Source organism: Taudactylus pleione, unplaced genomic scaffold, assembly GCF_031769625.1.
Source record: "Taudactylus pleione unplaced genomic scaffold, aTauple2 ptg000292l, whole genome shotgun sequence".
NCBI classification, from domain to species: Eukaryota; Metazoa; Chordata; class Amphibia; order Anura; family Myobatrachidae; genus Taudactylus; species Taudactylus pleione.
The window spans coordinates 3,093,581-3,113,831 of NW_028284694.1; the positions used below are offsets into that span (position 1 = coordinate 3,093,581).

General features: G+C 46.6%; 1 protein-coding gene across 1 annotated transcript in view; it reads right to left on the reverse strand.

The window, feature by feature from the left end:
* Positions 1-19,213: 19,213 nt before the first annotated feature.
* LOC148511769 (uncharacterized) overlaps positions 19,214-20,251 on the reverse strand; it is a 135,922-nt gene continuing 134,884 nt past the window's right edge. The window contains exon 15 of the mRNA XM_088482764.1: positions 19,214-19,276. Coding sequence (XP_088338890.1) covers positions 19,246-19,276 — 31 coding nt within the window. The 3' untranslated portion in view covers positions 19,214-19,245. The remainder of the gene's footprint in view (positions 19,277-20,251) is intronic.

Below are 20,251 nucleotides of genomic sequence, written 5' to 3' on the forward strand. Positions count from 1 at the left end.
TACATATGCCCCTTAAGCTGGCCACACACTAGACCAATTCATCCAACCATCCAACTAGTTGATTTGTTGGAATGAAAATCTGGTAAGGTATGAATGCAAATGACAATCAGCAATTTGCTCCCAAACGCCGGAAAAGGGACAAAATTGTTGTTTGAACAAATTGTTTAGATCAAACATTTAACAAACTTGTCTGACGACCATTTTCATCTGTTTTCTGGTATTTAGGAGCAAATTGCTGATCATCAGTTACTCCCATAGGTTACCAGATTTTCATTCCAACCAATCAACTAGTTGGATGGTTGGATGAAAGTTGGTCTAGTGTGTGGCCAGCTTTAGTGTAGAGGTTGCCCAAAGCAGCCAGTCAGCTTCTGTCAGTTCTCTTGCATAGTGTTTGGAATGATAGAAGACTTTGATGTGTGTTCCATTAGTGCATCAACATTTAAATATCCAGCTCTTGCAGAACATACTGTAGATGACTCGCGTGAAAGGAGATGGTGGCAGTTGTAAGCAGACAATCGCTAGGATGCATCTACCCTTCTATTTTCCAGGAACGTTAACGTACTAATTCAATTCTCTGCCTCCAGAATTATTGTGGAGGAATCCGCTGCAATGTATCTTTGCTTATTTTTACTTGCACCTTACATTGGGATCGTACAGGACAAAAGAGAAAAGATTCCTCCCCTTAATAACGCTAATGTGCGCAGCTGGACATCATTGGCGGCCCAACCCTGAGAAAGAAATTGCCCCATAAAGGTTTAACATTTTAACATTTATACACGCAGTGCCCTAAAATAGTTACCTGTGTAAGTGCTCGCAGCAGCGGACAACATAGATTATATTGCAAACAGGGGTTAATGCACAAAAGAATCATGAAACAATTTGGGTGTCAGGGTGATAATGCATGCACGATCATTGCTTTAATCATTACTTTCAAACAGCCATGTTAAATATAATTGCTCCTACTTACACGTCAGTGTTAAATGGATGCGTTGTGAAAGGAAGTGCAATACTGAATACATCTTCTGCCCTCATTATCGGATGGAACATGCAGACGTCAGTCTGCCATCCCGTCGCTGATCAATACTTACTTCGGCCTTAGACAAGAAACTGGGGGCAAACTGCTACTGTATATTCCAACACATTTTTAGGATAAAGGGAAAGTTTTCTATGGGAATCCCTCCTGCTCCTCAGATGACGCATTTCTTTCTTAATGTATTAAAGAAAATGAAAAAATAAGCATTTTTAAAAAATGTATCCAAAAACAATCACAGTGAATGGGCCAAATCAGCTCTGCTTCTCTCAAACCCACTCTGCAATCCACTCTCCACCCTCTACAGCATAGGTGGGAAACCTTTTTTCTGCCGAGGGCCTTTTTAAATTATTTGCTGGCCCGGTGCAAGCCACGCCACCTCCTTGTGGCATCACACGGGGACAGGGTCACAATCACCGGTGATTACAACAATGCCCAGGTCATCCTGAGCTGTAAGGGCAGCGGTGTGACCGTCTAAAGTGTCCTAAGGATGCTCCAGGTGGCACTGCTGCATAGATTCTGGCTGCAGAGTGCCATTTTAGGCACCCTGCTGGCCAGATGAGGCTAGCAGAAATTAGCTCAGAGGGCCAGACCAAATGATTCCACGGGCCTTATGCGGCCCCCGGGCCTGAGGTTCACCATCCCTGCTCTACAGCATCTTCACTGCCTACTCGGGTTGGGTACGGCTGGTCGAAAGTTATCATGTCGACATGAAAATGTAGACATGCTCAGCACGTCAGCAGGAACCATGACGACATTTATCATGTCTACATGGATGATAAGTCGACATGATGAACAGGTGGTCTGGCGTTGCATTACTTTGTCCCGGAGGCTGCAGCACTGGTGGTCTGGCGTTGTCTTACTTTGTCCCGGAGGCTGCAGCACTGGTGGTCTGGCGGTGTCTTACTTTGTCCCGGAGGCTGCAGCACTGGTGGTGTGGCGGTGTCTTATTTTGTCCCGGAGGCTGCAGCAGCTCCAGTGTCTTCTTCCAATCCTGTGAGGATCAGTTTTCACAGCAATATATCAGTAGTAGAGTTCTGGTGAGTATATTCCCCTAATGCCCAACCTTAACCCATCCCCCCCCCTTCTCCACACAGCCTAACCCTAACCTCCCCCGCAGCCTAACCCTGTCGGCATTCTCAGACTGAAGACATTTCACATGGCGACAGTTCGGGTGTCGGCATTTTGAACACACATCGACACTGAGAATGTCAATATTGTACCTGAGTTTGAACCATGTGAATGCCGACAATGTTATGGTCGACGACGTTCTGAACGGATACCGCCCACTCAGTTCCTTTCTACATCCCATTCCCCATCCTCCTTTTCTCTGTATAATCCCCCAATCAGCATGTCCCCTTTATCACTATTGCTATCCTGCAACAGTATATTAGGAGGTTTTTATTACAGTGTTATTGATGCCGAATGTATAATTCGCAAGCAAAACTCTTTTACTACTACCAGCGGAAGAGATGCTCCCACCCACATAGGAGTCATTTGTGATGTGACTGACGGATCACATACAGGCCTAAAGGTATGAAATAAGCCAGTGTTGGTAAGGGAAAGCTACTGTTAGTTTCACTTCTTCTACCAGTGACTTTGGGGGAGATACTGTCTATCAAACCTGCTAAAGAGAACGAGTGGAGATGTTGCCGATATCATATCAGCTCCAAGTACATTCCATAAAATGTTAACTAGTTGCTATTTAGTTGCTATGGACAACCACTGCAGTAAGGTTTGATATATCTGGGGTAAGCTGCCATTGATATTATTATGTCAGTACACTTCGAAAAGGTATGAGACCTTTAGGGGTAAATTTACTAAGATGGGAGTTCTATTAAGAAGTGATTCTACTTCTCATTTATCTAGCACCTTCTAGAAGATAACACCTGGAATCTGATTGGTTGCTATGGGCAACATCACTTTTTAATAGAACTCCCATCTTAGTAAATTTACCACTTAGAATTGCTTCATGATGTCTACACCTATAGAGAGCCACCTTGTCCTTAACCAACTAATATTTTTTTCTAAAACTACTCAAAAAATTTTTTTTAATTGAATTGGGTCACGAATATCTATTTATAACTTATTCAACATGATTTTATTAATATATATATATTACATTATACTGTATGTCGATTTTTAAAATATCAGTCATCGATATATCAGACTATAGATGATCGGACCATCATGTCATCGCGACTTTGCATTTCTCCAATGGCTGCTCCTCTGAGCATCCACCGGGCATACACTGGAGGGCTGAATTTCACCCCCCACCCGGCAGCTGCTACTTTCTGCAACCACCGAGTGGGGGGTGCTGCCGGGCTGCCCGATTGGCTGCACGGGAGATGTTGGCGAGGGTGCAGGGATGCAGGGGAGCCGTGAGGTCCCTCTGTCATTGGCAGCTGCTGGCCGCCCAGTGTACATTTCTGACTGGTCGTGTATTGTTTGTGACCATGTCAGGTTACCCGCACAGCCTAGCGTGATCGCAAACTGTGCCAGCATGCCAGGCCAATGGTTAAAGCTGAACACCCTTACCAGCACACTAATACGCATCATTTGATGTAGGAAAGATGAAACAATCCATAGGGCTAGTACAGGCAGATGATAGTGCAAAATGGGTAGGAAGGACAAGAACTGATAATAAGCAGACAGCAAACATAAAGCAGACAAGCTTGTAATCAGAGACAGGAGAAGATGCAGGGTCAGAAACATGCAAAGCAGGAACTTTCACTGGCACCAGTGGAATGCAATAGCAAGTTTTAAAACCCTCAAAAGCCAATGAGTTGAGGTTTTGTGTTCCATCCCACCTGCACAACACCTGGGGGGAAGAGGGACGGGCCATGGGCGAAAAAGGATGTAGTTTGGGTTTTCACGACAACCATCTCTAAAGCTGGGAAAGGAAGTTGCAGCCGGGCAACGGATGGTTCAGGTCCAAGAAAGAAATATTAAATGCACATCTGGAACCAAATTAACATTTCCAAATGTCTCTGGAAAGACAGTAGCTGGTAGATCATCTCTAGGTGACATCACAGGACATACAGTAGTTCTGCTATTTTCCTACACTGAGATTCTTAGGAGACTTTTAGCTCAACACATCAAAGAAGGTTTAAATTATATCTCTGTCAAAGAGGATATACTTAGTGCTCTGTACATAGAGAAAAAGTTTATTTCTGACATGTGTGGGATGACGGAAAAGGATACACTCATGTGGGAGCAAGTACGAAAAGTGATACAAAGGAAACTAGTGCTATTGGTAACACCATGCTTTTCATTTGCCCCAGTTTTCCTAAATGTCTCCCACTGACACTACTTTGAATACTTAGGATATATCATACCTGTCCACTTCCTGGAGGGGATATGCAGGTGGCCATTGTGAGGGGGCTGGCGAAGTATCTTGTCTATGTACTAAGCCTTGGAGAGAGATAAAGGGCAGGATGTACCTTCCACCACTTTATTTGCTACATACCGGCGATAATATCACCGGTATGTACCTAGAAAATCGCAAAGGACAGCTCTCCCGTTAAGAGCTGTTCTTTGCGATAGAGGGATTTCCGGGTCCCTCTGGCATCTTTCGGCTCATGTGCAGAATGACGCATGTGCTGCCGGGCACACTGGAGCACTGCAGGATGCGGAAAGCAGCCTATAGGCTTCTATTGGGTAACACCATCTAAAGATGGCATTACCCACCGGGTCTTAGTACATATGAGAAATGCGGTCAAGTACCTTTTTGGGGGTTTGACCGAATTCCACCTAAAGTACCAACCAATCAGCTCCTGTCACTTTACAGGCTGTATTTGAAATTCGACAGTTAGGAGCTGATTGGCTGGTACTTTATATCTCCGTCCACTTTATCTCTCTCCAGTGGTTAGTACATCTATCCCATGTCAGTGTGACCTCGCTATCTGCAGCATCTTACAGGGGGTGCTGATAATCACTTTATCTAAGATAAAGGACCAACCAATCAGCTTCTGGAATTTTACAGGCTGTGTTAGTTCATACGGTGCCTACTCTGGTGCCGCTCCCGGCCCCCCGGAAAAGTAGGCAAGCCTCCTGGCCCCCCAGTCCCCCCCCCGCAATGTAGCCCCAAACACCCGCAGCGGGGGGGCTGATGACGCGATTCTCGCTGAATCGCGTCATCATGATCCCGTCCCCTTCTCCACAATACCGGAAATCTCGCCATTGTCTAGCGGGGTGGGGCCAAAATGATGCGTATATGTGGCTCCGACCCCCTAGCCTCACTCCTAAACGGAGTGTAATGTCTCCGGACATGGCCCTTTTGTCGCCCCTGCCCCCCTGCTAATCCAACCGGGCTGCTCCCTCCCGGAAGGGGCAGCCAGGATATCGGCAAGTATGAGTTAGGTGCTGATTGGTTGGTACTTTATCTCTCTCCAAGATTTGATAAATGTCCCCCATAGCCTGAGATGTCTGTCTTGCCAGTGCACATGGCCTTCGAGGGTCCTGTCGGGCCCTGGTACCTGGGATGATGGCCACGCTCTTGTACCAGCTTATGCCAGCTCCCTGGCAATCCTGGTCATGCATGTAAAGCACTATCTATATTATTATTGAAGGTTGTTTCATCCATTCACGTTAAATTGTGTATATTCCCTTATATTGTTTTCTCTTCAGAGACTGTTTCCCATTGTGTGACATTTTCCCTTTTACTACATCACCATTACTGTAAATCTTTGCTGGTTGTATATTTTTCTAATGTCATTCTCATTCCCATTTTATCTGTGACAGACTCTGTATGTGTTATTGATAGAGCTGTTATATCTGGAGACCCAGGTCTCAGACTAATAACGTGTTATTTCATATAGTTTGTTTACTTTGGTTTTATATTTGCTATTTTCTGCCTCATTATGTACGGTGCGCTTCTTAGCCCTAATTTGCTGTGCGGTCACTGACATGTTTTATGCTGTGATATGCCGAATGAGAAATATAGCTTGGCGTTGAATCACTGTGCGTCAGTTTGAGGGAATTCTGCACTCTTCTCTCTTTTGCATCCCTACACCTCTCACATAACATGGCCACCTAGTACAAACTTGCCTACCCTCACGGAACCTGCCCCCCGTGCCCCCGGAAGAGCACTCCTCCCGCATCCCGCACAATTCCTAGTGAAGTGGGCAGAATTGGGAGAATAACACCGGCAAGCCACAGATCTGTAAATTAGGACGGGGCATAATTATGCAAATGTTATGATCATCGCTTCATTTCGTTCGGCCCCTATTTAATTATGCATGAGGTCAGGGCGTAATGATAATTGTTTTGGCTCTGCCCACCTGCATTTCCTCTCCGGTAGGCAATTATGACTTAGGGGGGGAATTCATTAGCTGCGGTAATGTACTGCGTGCTAATTGATCCCCCGGGGCTCTTCACTTAGCCCTGAAGGCAGCCAGCAGGCTTCACTTATCAGAGATTTTTTTTCGGGGTTTGATCAGACCCTAGAAGAAATCCCTGATAACTAGCCAGTTAACGGGTGAAGTGAGACACATACAGGGCCGGCTCCAGCAGGAGCTGGACCCTGTGCAGCCAGGGACACGGAAGCCGCGTGCGAACGAAAAGAAGGTGTGGCATAATTGCCTAGGCCATGCCCCCTAAATTATGCTATTTGGGGCACGCCTCCCATTTAACATCAGACTGGGGGCGAGCCCAGCACTACGTTAGTAGCTGGGCTGCCCCCAGCTCTCTCCCACACTGAATGGATGCCGCGCGTCATTCTTCTTCTCCGGGGCTGGCGCCGCCGCAACTGGTGCCCAGCCTCCCGACTGCCCGCGGGACACTTCGTCCTGTGGGTGGAACAGCGGGGCAGTGCTCAAAAAACGGGACTGTCCCGCTGAAATCGGGAATGGCTGGGAGGGGTGCGCCCTCTATGGGGTGGCGCCACTGTTCGACCGCACTGTTCGAACATGCCTTCAGCAGGCCCAGAACGTATAGATCCGTGAACTTATCATGGATTCTATGTATTAACGCCTGTTAACAAGCCACTCAAATGAAAAAGGGACTATAATTGAATAGCCCCCGGGGTGTGGGCCGCTCCCGGGTTACACCAAAGTGCCGGCTCCTAAGTGACAGGAGCCGGGTGTTGCAGTGTCACAGAGGAGGCACTAGTTTCCGGGGGCAGCCCAGCATCTTCCAAGACTGAGGCCCCTATGTAACAACAAAGGCTAATACCAGCGGAATTTTTCGTTTCGTATCACTGTGATACATACTAAAGAAAAATTCACTGGGATTTTCCAATACTGACCCCTCTGGCGAGGTCCCGTGAATTCCTCGTCCTCGGCAAAGTCCTCCGCTAGGCCTAACGCTATCAGCGACGGGGCTTAGTGTAATGCGTGTGCGCGACAGTCCGTCTGTGCATGACGCGGCGACGCGCCAGTACCTAGAAGGCTTCGCTGAAGCCGTAAAGGCAGCGCCGAGTCTCCATTGCCGGCAATGGGGACTGGGTGTGCTTGACAAACAGCGGTAATCTTAGATCACTGCTGTTTGTTAAATACATAAAGGGTGGCACAACCCCTTTAGCGAGCTCTAAAGGGGTTACGCTTCGTTGTTAAATAGGGGCCTGTTAGATAAATGACCGTTAACTTCTCCACTTTATCAATCTCCAAGGCTTGATACATCTCCCCCTATATGAGGAAAAAAAAAATCCTGAAACAGGATGTGACGATTAATGTTATAGTTACACCCTGTTTCTGGACAACATCTGATTAAACCAAGGGTCTTGTGTGAAGGATTGTTGAACACAGCCCCAGATAAACAGCCAACATCAGCTTTATGTGTGTGTATGTTTTCTTTTTCTTTCTGTTCAAAGCAAACTATTTAGAATGAAGTTTGACCTAGTAACAGACCCAGGCCAACCCTTATTTCCCGGTCAATATTTTTTAAACTGTACATCCTCTTAGACATTCCAATGAAATGAAAATAAATGTTCTAAAAAAAAAACTAATGTCTGGGTTGGGTGTAAAGTGCCTGTTTATCTTCTGCAGCTGAGCCGGCTCTTTCCAACGGTTTCCCAGTGCTAAAGGCAAACACATCCACAATGTATTACTCAGGGCTCTGTCTCGGTCTGACAGAAGTGGCTGAGTCAGACGATGGACTGACACGTGTTTGTATCCAGAGCTGGTATTTCATTACACCCTCCAGCGGTTCTCTGCCCTCTATGATTCTGTAGCCTCCATGGCAGCCAAGGAAATCAGCAAACTCGCGGTCTTCACAAGCTGTTTTTGGGCAGCGCTGTCCAAGAGGGATGATGTATAAATGCAATAATGACACATGCAGATTTTTTTAGATTCTATCTGAATAATATGATCAGTTGATGTCATATAAAAAAATGTAAAAAAGCAGAATTCAGTAGGGTGCATTGTTGACAACCTTATATAAATGGTATGAGTGTCCTATTTATCAATAATTGCACTGGCAATGCAATCTGGGTGCAATACTAGCGCTCATGATGGCATTGCAGTATGCAATATCAGCGCTGGCATGTATGCGAAAGGAACCCATCCCTGCGCTGTGCCTGGAGGGAAAAGACCACCTGCAGACCACGTATGAGCAGCAACCATTGCCGAGGGGGGTGGGGGGTTATATAAAGTGTAGCCCATAGGCGACAGCAGCACAATGCCATCTTCAGATAGCATTAGCCAAGCTTGGTAAATCCGACAGCACCGCATCCCCCGTAGAAACCTATGGGGGCTGCGGCTGCTGTCGGAAATGTAGATACCGCAGCAGTTATTGGAGATATCTGTTGGGATTCCTCCATAATCCATCTGGGCAGGGCCGGCTCTAGGGGTGTTCGACCAGTGCGGTCGAATAAGGGCGCCACGCATAGAGGGCACACCCCTCCCCAACATCCCGATTTCAGCGGGACAGTAATGTCCCGCTGTTCCACCCGTGGGCCGAAGTGGCCCGCGGGTGGTGAAATCGGGAGGTTTGGGACCCCCACCACCGCAGCTGTGCGGCGGTGCCGGACCCCCGGTGCGTGAATGGATGTTGCGCGCGGCATCCATTTACAGACGGGAGAGGGCTGAGGGAAGCCCAGCCAGTGATGTAGGGCTGGGCTTTACCCCCAGCCTGATGTTACATGGAGGCATGCCATGCGGGCACGCTTCCAAATAACGTCATTTAGGGGTGTGGCCTATGATAATGAGGCCACACCCACAATTTCAGTCGCGCGCGGCTTCAGGATAGCAGGGCGCAGCGCACCGGGCCGGCACAGGGTGCTCAGACCTTTGGAGCCGGCCCTACATCTGGGGAATACTAAATAATTGGGTATTCCCCAAAAACGTGTGTTTTCGGGGAATATGCCGCAACTATTTAATGATAAATAGGCCCCTGAATGTGGACAGCAATCAATTTTACAAAATGCACCCAAAGTAGAAAGATCCAGTTTTGGATGGAATACCCAAAAGTACAGCCCAGTCCCATGTATTCTGCATGGCCGTCACGGTTATGTGAACTTCTGCACATTCATGCTGGCAGCTTGTTGGTGGAACCAGTATGATAGCCAGACTGAATTGAACCTGGGATATTCCCCTCAAGACTGATTTTCAATCTTTGGGTGCAAATATACTTTTAGTTATTAAAAGAATAAATGTCTAATTCCAACAAACATGTCTACATACAGTATGTAGAAGTGATATGGCATATATTCAAATAGATGGATGGGAACATGACTTGCGTTCTCAGAGGGGAGTCTATGGGGTATATTCACTATTTTATGTTGTGTTTCTGGGGCTAAATCGCACATTTACTAATACTAAAATTGTTAGTAAAAGTGTGATTTAGCCTCAGAAATACAACATCGATGTTCATCTACTTTAAATAGATCGATTACAATCGACCTCTTTAGAAAATATACCCCTAGATCTACAGACGCTAGCATACAATGTAGCTGCTAACTTCTTATGAAACAGCCATACCTCCTTTTAAAGTGTATTTGCAGTTAAAGGTAGCAGGGCTGCTGCTTGCCCAGGTGCTGCCTGAGGTGACCTTCCCTTGGCAGAATAAACCTCTATTATCTTGGTTGGAGTCTCTTGGAGGCACCAGGTGGGATGCATGGGTGGAGTCCCTTGGAGGCACCAGGTGGGATGCATGGGTGGAGTCCCTTGGAGGCACCAGGTGGGATGCATGGCTGGAGTCCCTTGGAGGCACCAGGTGGGATGCATGGGTGGAGTCCCTTAGAGGCACCAGGTGGGATGCATGGGTGGAGTCCCTTGGAGGCACCAGGTGGGATGCATGGGTGGAGTCCCTTGGAGGCACCAGATGGGATGCATGGGTGGAGTCCCTTGGAGGCACCAGGTGGGATGCATGGACACGTAATGTTACCAAAAAAAAAGGAAGTGAAATGAAAGCTAGTAAACTGATTCTCTGCATTCTCCTGAATACTAGTTTGTTTAATAGTCTGAAAGCACCAGTCACACATTCCGGCTTATATGGCAGTAACATAATGTAATATGAAAGCTCTTCTTCTCGCCTGATTGGTTGCTGTGAGTTAAAGGCCAAGCACCATTTATTCCTGTTTACAGTGGTAGAAGTCTGAGCTACAAAACCCAGCAGGCTTCACAAAAGGATCTCATTGATAACTCGGAACGCTCAATAAAAGGTCCAAAGAAGCATTCTTACAACAAGGCTTAAGAAAAGTACGAACGGTCGATCGCTGACATCACTCTGCGCCCTGTTTTTCCAGGAGTATTACTTGATTGAATGCAGCCATTTCTCATATCACTCACCAATCAGATTATGATGACAGCAGGGATAACGGAATGGCTTCCACCCGAATGTCAAATGAGCTGCCTGCTTATAAAGCATCCAGTCACTCAGCACAATTAATAACTACCGAATAGGCACTAGGAAAGGCAAGGGCAGGGCATGCCTGGGAGATCCACAGCACACAGAGGTCAGCGAGCTGGCAGGGATCTATAACTCCATATTCTGTTGTATTTATCACTGACAGCAAAGGTCGTCGTTATGACTTCTTTCAAGAACTCTATTTATATAAAACGTACATAAGGCCATATAGAGAAGGAGGCGAGCCCCAGCCAGGGCTACACCTGACCCTGACCAAGAGCTGGGAGGGGTGTGCAGATATCTGCCAGTGTTATCAGGTTGTCACTGAAGCTGATTGGACACTTCATAACTTACAATGTACAACGTCTAAATTCAGACTGGCTAGGGTGCATCATAGGGTTGTCCATCGATGGCCAGTGGTTGTAAACCATCAGTTAGACACCATTGATGATTTAACTTTGCACATGGACAGACTCCGGTCGGCATTAGCAGACATCTGGACTCTGCTACTAATGTATAATAATATCTGTGGCCTCCCATCAATGGTAAAACTGGTTACCACCACCATCAGACCATCAATAGTTGCAAATCATCGATGGTCGATGGCTCACCCTAGTGCAGGGGTTAACATCTCTTGAACTGCTGTAGTTCCTTGACATGGGACCTCAACAGTTTAGGGGAAGAGGCCGATGAAACAAACCAAATACGATTAACTTAAGCCCCCTTTTAATCTATAAAGTGTAGATGATTCAAAGCTGGGATTAAAGCGACAAAAAAAGAGTAACTCCGCACTACAGGTAGATGCAAAATGTGCAGAGAGATTTAGGGGTATAATTACTAAAGTGAGAGTTTAAAAAAAAAAAAAAAAGGGTTCCCCACCCCTGCTCAAGGAAGTGCTATTTAAATTTTAAGTAGAATCTGATCTCCACTTGTAAAAACTCTCATTTTAGTAAATATACCCCTTAGAGTTGAGAGGAGTGTGTCCAAACTGAAATCTAAATTGCAGTGTCAGAATAAAGCTGACCAGCATTTGTGGGCTACATGAAAAAGCCCCCAGTATTTACACGCGTGAAAAATAAATAAATGTATGTGCACCCCTGCATTGCAGCATGGTGTGTCCAGGTGCAAATGTACTTGCTCTTGTTCGCTTTACTCCCAAACCAGAATTAGCCCCATTGTGTGCAAAACTTTGACCTATTTGGCTATAGGGTGCTCTGTACAAATGTCTAACCCAATCACCAGTAGAGTTCTTAATTCTGAACGTAATATACGTACACCTTACAGCAATTGTGACCCTTACTTTGATTTAGAAGATTAACCCCATCATTGGAAGTAGTTAAGAGAAATATATTGTCTTGTAACTAGGCAAGCTGGCATATTTATTACCTTCAACAGGGATTTCCTGTTAATAATTTGAGCTCTATATATTTTATAATCCATAACACTCACGTAAACCTCTCCTTTAAATGGATGCAACGCTTCCTCCTCTTTAAATGTTTGTGTAATGTTTTTACGGCGCCCTTGTAAAATGAAATAAAAAAGGTGCAGACGCATTGAGCGCACGCTTAACTTAAGTTTACTAGACTTGACCAGTGCCAGATAAAACAGCCGCACACATGGTCATGAAGCTTCTCTGTAATCTGTGCATATTCTAGAAAGTTTATAAGCGCACACACTTATATAGTGAGAAGACGTCGTTGATGTGCAGGTCATCAATGGTAGGGATGAAGTCTCATGCATGAAATACTGGCTAAAGAGTGTATAAAGAAGGGCCAACCATTTTGTTAAGTTCTGCACGGCAAAAACAATTTATAGACATTAGAGGCCTGATTTTGTGTCGGTTGCTAGCTCAAATTAGGCCATCGACGATGTTGAATGCTGTTACCATCGATGGGGGAGAACCAGATGGTTTCCCTCCATTGATGTCTAAGCATAGCCACGGAGTATAGCCCCACCCCCAGGTTCTGATTGGCCCACACAATGAGCACACAATTCTGTGAATTAGCAGTTCCACCATTTTGTGAGTGACAGCAATCTCATTCTGTGAGAGTGCTGAATCTGCAGTTAACCACAGGGTGTGATGGCATACCATATCTGTATTGCGCAAGGAACACGTCCATTAAGGCGTCAGCCTTAATGATCGTAATTTCATTGCTTTTTGAAGTTTGAGTGGCAGAAAATCAATAGGTTTTGTGAATTTTCAGATCATGTCTAAGCAATCGGCAGCAGCGGTGGTGCAGAGCAGTGGCAGCAGTGCAGTGCAAAGGGGGCATCAGTGGTAGTGCGTATGCACCTGAGAAAATCAAATCAATAAGTCACAGATGCACGAATGCAGCAGTGAGATCCATCTACGCATCTGTTAAATATTTAATGTGCAAAAAAAAAAAGGCGTAGCCCCACCCCTAGAAGAAAACCAGCACCAGGCTTTGGAGCGCCAGTACTGGTTGTGCTAAATACAGGGGACAAACGATGTAGGGATCCCCCCTATTAAGCACAACCAGCACCAGGCTTCTCAGAACCAGTCCTGGTTGCCAAAATACGGGGGACAAATGACGTAGGGGTCCCCCGTATTTAGTGCAACCAGCACAGGGCTCTGAACTGGTCCTGGTTCTGGAAGTACAGGGGGGAAAATGCATAGGGTCCCCCTGTATTTACCAGAACCAGCACCGGACTCCTTCTAGTGGGGGGGTGATGCCACAGCCAGGGGAGCCCTTTCACCGGGCCACCCCTGACCGCTAGTCAGCCCAGGCCGGGGATCCCTGGAGTCCCCCCTAATAAAGGGGTTCTCCTCTCCAGGGCACTACAGGCCCAGGATATAGCCCGGGGCTATCCCCAGCAACCCTGGGTGGTGGGTGCTGGGTTGATTGTGCTGTGTGGTGCATATGAAAATATAAATATTGTCTTTTGCAGGTCATGGAAGGCCTCGCCGCATACTGGCACTTGGAGAACCACAAGTACCAGCAGGCGGGGCATTAAGGGCCTGCTGGCACCTATAGTACCCCTGCAAAAGAAATATTAAAATAAAACAGACACCGTTTTTTTAAGTATTTTATTATGCCGCCCCTTCACCTGTGGGGCGGCAGCCTTTAAGCTCTTTTACATGGCTGCTGCTACCCCAGGACTTCTACGGCGTCTTCACATGGAGCGTGGCAGCCATTAAGCTCTTTTGCGCGGCCGCCGCCCATCCAGGGCTTCCGCGGCATCTTCATGCTTCAGCTAGTCTCTCCAGTTCCCCGGCCGACGACTGAATGGACGGGCCCCCGCGCTGGCTATATTTAAGCCATCTTTGAATTTCAAAAATGGAGCAGAGTCGCCATTTTTGAATAGGGCACGCTCGGTTCTCACCATTGAAGTCAATGGTGAGAACAGCTCATTGGCTGAGAGGCGGAAGGCTCGAATCTCTCAGCCAACGAGCGCTCCGCACTGGGATTTCAGTACCGAAATCCCGGGCGGAGCGGTCATTCGGGTAGTAGCTTTCTTAGAGAACACTACTAATGTGCGAGGGTCCGGGTATCTAATTTTTTTTTTTTGCTAAGACCCTGGTTTGTCTGAAGAGGACCTGATCCACACATAGGAGGAGGTGTGTTTCTAATTTTTATTACAGGTAGTCCCCATTGGATTACCTACTGGAGAAGAGGACAGATTGGCTTCAGGTATACTACAGTAGGTGAGTATGTGAGATAGTTTGTGCATGTGTGAATACATGTGTGTGTGCATGTATGTTTGAGTACATGTGTGTGTGCGCATGTATGTTTTAATAAAATTGTACTTTTCTACGGTGTGTTGTGTGTTTTTTTTATATTTCTCTTTGCTGTGAAACTAAAAGTACCAGCAAGCCCGTAATGACCCGGATGCTGATACTTGTGGTTCTCCAAGTACCAGCATGCGTTGGAGGCTTGCTGAGAACTGTAGTTCCACAGCAAAAGACAATATTTATATTTTCATATGCACCACACTTTACATAATCAACCCAGCACCCACCGCCCAGGAGTGCTGGGGATAGCCCTGGGCTATTAGCCTGGGCCTGGGGGGCCCTGAGGAGGGGGACCCCTTTATTGGGGGTTTCCCAACTCCCCAGGGATCCCCAGCCTGGGCTGACTAGCGGTCAGGGGTGATGCTGCAGCTGGGGGGCCCGGTGAAAGGGCTCCCCTGGCTGTGACATCACCCCCCCGCTAGAAGGAGTCCGGTGCTGGTTCTGGTAAATACAGGGGGACCCTACGCATTTTTCCCCCTGTATTTCCAGAACCAGGACCGGCTCAGAGCCCTGTGCTGGTTGCGCTAAATACGGGGTACCCCTACATCATTAGTCTCCCATATTTTGGCAACCAGGACTGGTTTTGTATTTTAAATGTTGCATATTGACTTTTATTAGTCAATAAAAGTCAATATGCAACATTTAAAATACAAATCTGCCAACCTGTCAGACAGAAACATTATGCATACCTCCCATGTTAAAAATAGGCCTTTCACCAAAGCAACTACTACGCTAATAAAATACAATTTATTCTTGGATTATTAAAATGTCATCCAAAATCTGATTGGTCTTTGTGAGCCACAGAACAAAAACACACCATGCTATCTCATTTGAAGTACATTTTATAGTGGTTCTATACTTTTAAGTGACATACTGATTCTAAAAGGGAAATGTAACCTTATTAATAACTCCCATTAAGTTTCCATCATTTTTTTCTCCAGCCATCAGAGTTGGCTGCGTGCTCAGCTTAAGAGATTCCAGCTCAGATGTGGGTGAAGTGCGACAGCTGGTAATTGTACAGTTAGGAAAATGGTATTTCCCTCACCGCCATGGAAGGCAGATATAGCACAAAAGGAATCTGTGTAAGAAAACGATCGGCCTGCTGTGTTACTTTGGAGTGGGCTGGGCAGCGCTGTTACAGAGACCCATTCAGGTCAAATGCATTCCACAGCAAAGGCAATTACATCACTGCCGGCTCGTACCTCTCCCCTCACAGGGCTGGAATACCCTTTCCTACCTTTTACACAGAGATTTCCGAACCCGCAGCTCTAATTTAACGGCACACAATGCACAGTGAGGAGAATAACGCCGCTGTTCCTCAGCCGTTCACAGTCAGGCATTCATTTAATTTACATGAAAGTACGTGCATTAGTGGGAAATGGAAAGTTAATCCAATCAGTTTTGAAAAAGGTCAGCTAAATACATACTACGTTTGTATATATTATATATTCCATAGACAAAAAAAACGTATGGTTTCACATGTCCCATTAAGGCTTCTTAGACATGATCTGAAATTTCACAAAACTTATTGAATGTGTGACACTCCTGCAGCCCGCCCCCACAGCCGTCTCTCCCTGTGCACCCCCAAAACACCTCTTGTGTGCCGGCCTTCCTCCACCTGCACCAGTGTAACATTTTGTTGCCTTTCTCCCCTGCAGGTGGCCCGGTTTGCTCCTCCAAACCCTAATAGTTAATACATTTTAAAAAAGCAATGAAATTCCATAACAAAAAAAACCTTACAGTTTCACATGTCCCATTAAGGTTTCTTAGACATGATCTGCAATTTCACAAAACCTTTTGAATTTGTGACACTCAAACTTAAAAAAGCAATGAAATTCTGATCATTAAGGCTGACGCCTTAATGGACGTGTTCCTTGCGCAGTACAGATATGGTATGCCATCACACCCTGTGGTTAACTGCAGATTCAGCACTCTCACAGAGTGAGATTGCTGTCACTCACAAAATGGTGGAGCTACTAATTCACAGGTGATGCGGAGCAGTGGGGCAGTGGAGCACCAGCGGGCGACAGAGGGGTTCACTGGCACTGGGCATGCATCTGAGAAAAAAGTCAATAAGACACAGATGCATGGATGTATCAGTGAGATATATCTATGCATCTATGTTAAAAATTGAATATGTGTAAAATAAAAAAAGGACATGGCCCCTCCTCCCACCAAAAGCACAACCAGCCCCGGGCTTTTCACTGCCAGTCCTGGTTGTGAAAATACAGGAGACAAAAAGCGTAGGAGTCCCCTGCATTTAGCACAACCAGCACCAGGCTTTTTAGAGCCAGCCCTGGCTGTCAAAATACAGGGGACAAAAGACTTAGGGGTCTTCTGTATTTAGCATAACCAGTACTGGGCTCAGCCGAGCCGGTCCTGGTTTTGAAAATACAGGGGACAAAAAGCATAGGGGGTCCCCTGTATTATCCATAACCAGCACCGAGTTCTTTCTAGCTGGGGGATAATGCCACAGCCAGGGTAACCCTTCCACTGAGTCCCCCGACCAAAGCATCAACCCTGACCGCTGGTCAGCCCAGGCCGGGGATCCATGGGGAGCTGGGGACCTCCCAAAAAGGGGTCCCCCCCTCTCCAGGGCACCCCAGGCCTGGGCTGATAGCCCGGGGCTGTCCCTGGCACCCCTGGTGGGTGCCAGGTTGATTGTGTAAAGTGGCCCCCTCCCCCTAAAGCAGAACCAGCCCTGGGCTCTTCACTGCAAGACCTGGTTGTGCTAAATACAGGGGAAAAATTACATAGGGGTCCCCTGTATTTAACACAACCAGCACCGGGCTAATTAGAACTAGTCTTGGTTGTCAAAATAGAGGGTACAAATAACATAGGGGTCCCCCGTATTCTGCGCAATCAGCACTGGGCTCTGAGCTGGTCCTGGTTCTGGAAATACAAGGGGAAAAAATGCGTAGGGTCCCCCTGTATTGTCCAGACTCAGCACCTGACTTTTTCTAGTGGGGGGCTAATGCCACAGCCAGGGGAGCCCTTTCACCTGGCCTCCCAGCTGAAGCATTAACCCTGGCCACTAGTCAGCCCAGGCTAGGGATCCCTGGGGAGCTGGGTTTCCCCCAAAAAAAGGGGTTCCTTTCTCCAGGGCACCTATCCCCGGCACCACTGGGCGTTGGATGCCAGGTTGATTGTGTAATGTGGTGCATTTTAAAGAAAATTGTCTTTTGCAGGTAAAGTATAGGTCCCAGCAAGCCTCCCCCACATGCTGGTACTTGAAAAACCACAAGTAATAGCAAGCAGGGCATATAGGGCCCACTGGTATTTTTAGTACAATTCTAAAAGAAATATTAAAGTGAACAGACTACACTGATTTTTTAAATATAATTTATTTTGTCTGCACCTTCACCTGGGGGGCAGTGGCCTTTAAGCTCTTTTTCTTGGCCGCAGCCACCCCAGGACTTTGTTGTCTTCGCCTGGTGGATGCCAACCCGCCAGGGCTTCGGCGTCTTCGCTTGGTGGGCGTCAACCCGCCAGGGCTTCAGAATCTTCGCCTTGCAGGCGCCAACCCGCCAGGGCTTTGGCGTCTTCACCTAGTGGTCGGCAGCTCTTTTGAATGGCCGCCGCCCACTAGGACTTCCTGCATCTTCATTCTTTGGGAGATTTTGACATCTCCCTCTCCTCCGTTGGACTGCCATGCCACCGCCTCGTTCTGGCTTATGTAAGCCAGCCAAAGAGCAGGGCAATGATGGCATGAGCCGTGATTGGCTCATGGTGGCCATCTTTGAATTTCAAAAATGGCACTGAGGCGCCATTTTTTAAATGGGCTCCGCTGCCGAACTCGGCAGAATGGCTGGTAGGGACTGGATCATCTCGGATCCAGGCCCTCCACCAACACACGCACAGACGCCGGGTCCCGCCGCTGCCGCTACCGGGGTCCCGCAGCCCTCACCACCACCGCTGTAGCCCGCACCAATGCCACAGTTTAAATACTGTAACTTTCTCAATTACCTGAACTCCAAAAGGCCCTACCCTGGAGCAATTAGTAAAACAAACCCCAAGTCTAAATTTGCCCCCTACTATGAGTTATGTCTTCCCAAGAATAGACCATAGAGAACAGCAGAAAACTTTCAGCTCGGTGCTTCCTATAGCTTTTGAGGTATAGCACCTTAAACACCATGCAGCCATCACCCCCCCCTACGGAATTCTCTATGGAGAACAATTTTTCTCGATTCAGCATATATATATGTTTTTATATATATATATATATATATAGATATATATATGTACACAGTATATACACTATATATATATATATACACAAATTTTGTATATGATAATAAAGCATTTAATTCTACTTCCGTTATACACCAACAATTAACAAATCTCTCAACTAATAGAATGTTGTATAGTTATAGCTATATAGAAGTCATATAGACACTTTTCGTCATGTCATCACGTACACAGAGTAGTGCAGCTCAGTTGTCATGACGATTTGACTGTATCACTCCAGTGTGGTCAGGGTTGGGTCACACCTGAAGTTTCTACATTGGAAAATGACGGCATAATTAACTGCCCAAGTGACACTCCCCTAAGTGCCCTCATACCTTCATAAGTGACTCCTTTCACTCAGTGCAAATGATCTGCTGGACACGTTTGTCCGACTAAATTTCATATTGCAATAAAAGGTAGTGAGTCAGGTGAGGATCTGACACAGTTATCATGTTACTGGAATGGATGTGTTATCATCACTGCAACAACAACAAAAACAAAAAAAATAGTGAGAAAAAAATGTTTTTGGTAAACAGGGACGGGCTCATTGTAAATAGCAAACCATGTGATACTGAAACGCAAAATCCCATATAAAATAGCATCTCTCCTGTGCTAAGATCAGGGGGAAGGTATCGCCTTGACAACTGCATCCATTTCTTAGCAGTTATCAAGTATGTGTCAAGTGGAAATATCTCAAATATTATTATTATTGATCACATTTGCAATGCGATCTGGGCACGATACTCGAATTGCAAAATGTGATCATAGCACCGGAATGTATTATCCTATACCTGCAATGTGCGCGGAGTGCTGCCAGAGCTACTGCGCATTCGTGCCGTAGGGGGTGTTCCGGGGGAACCCTCTTCCAGCTAATTATGAGAGGTGTAGCCCATAGGCTATAACAGGCTAACGCCATCTTCAGATCTCTGGAATGCTTCGTAAATCTGGCAGAATCACATCCCCCATAGAAACCCATAGGGGTTGCGGAATACTTACAGACGTTCCTGGGCAGCTTTCTGGGAGCAGCAGGAAGGGACCTGCTGCTCTCCTCTTCTGGGGGCGGGGCCAGGCGATAGACGTCATTAGACCCCGCCCCTTTACAGAAAACCCCCCTATGATTCGTGGGTCCGTGAGGAGGGGGAGGGTCTAAATGACGCGATTTGCACCATTTAGCAAGGGGCGGGAGCCTCTTGCGATTCCTGGGAGAGTAGGCATGTATGGGTTGGGGCTGGGATCTGAGATATCTGCTGCGGACCCTCCTTTATACATAGAGATGATAGTAAATATTTGCGGTTATCCTCTGAAAAAAAAAATTTTTTCAGGGAATAAGCCGCAAATATTTAATGATAAATGGGCCCCTAAAAAGTTATTAGATTAGCCATTTACAGCCAAAATTCAATAGGTACTATAAATATACTTTTATGCCAGTTGGTGCAAAGGGATAAAACAGATGC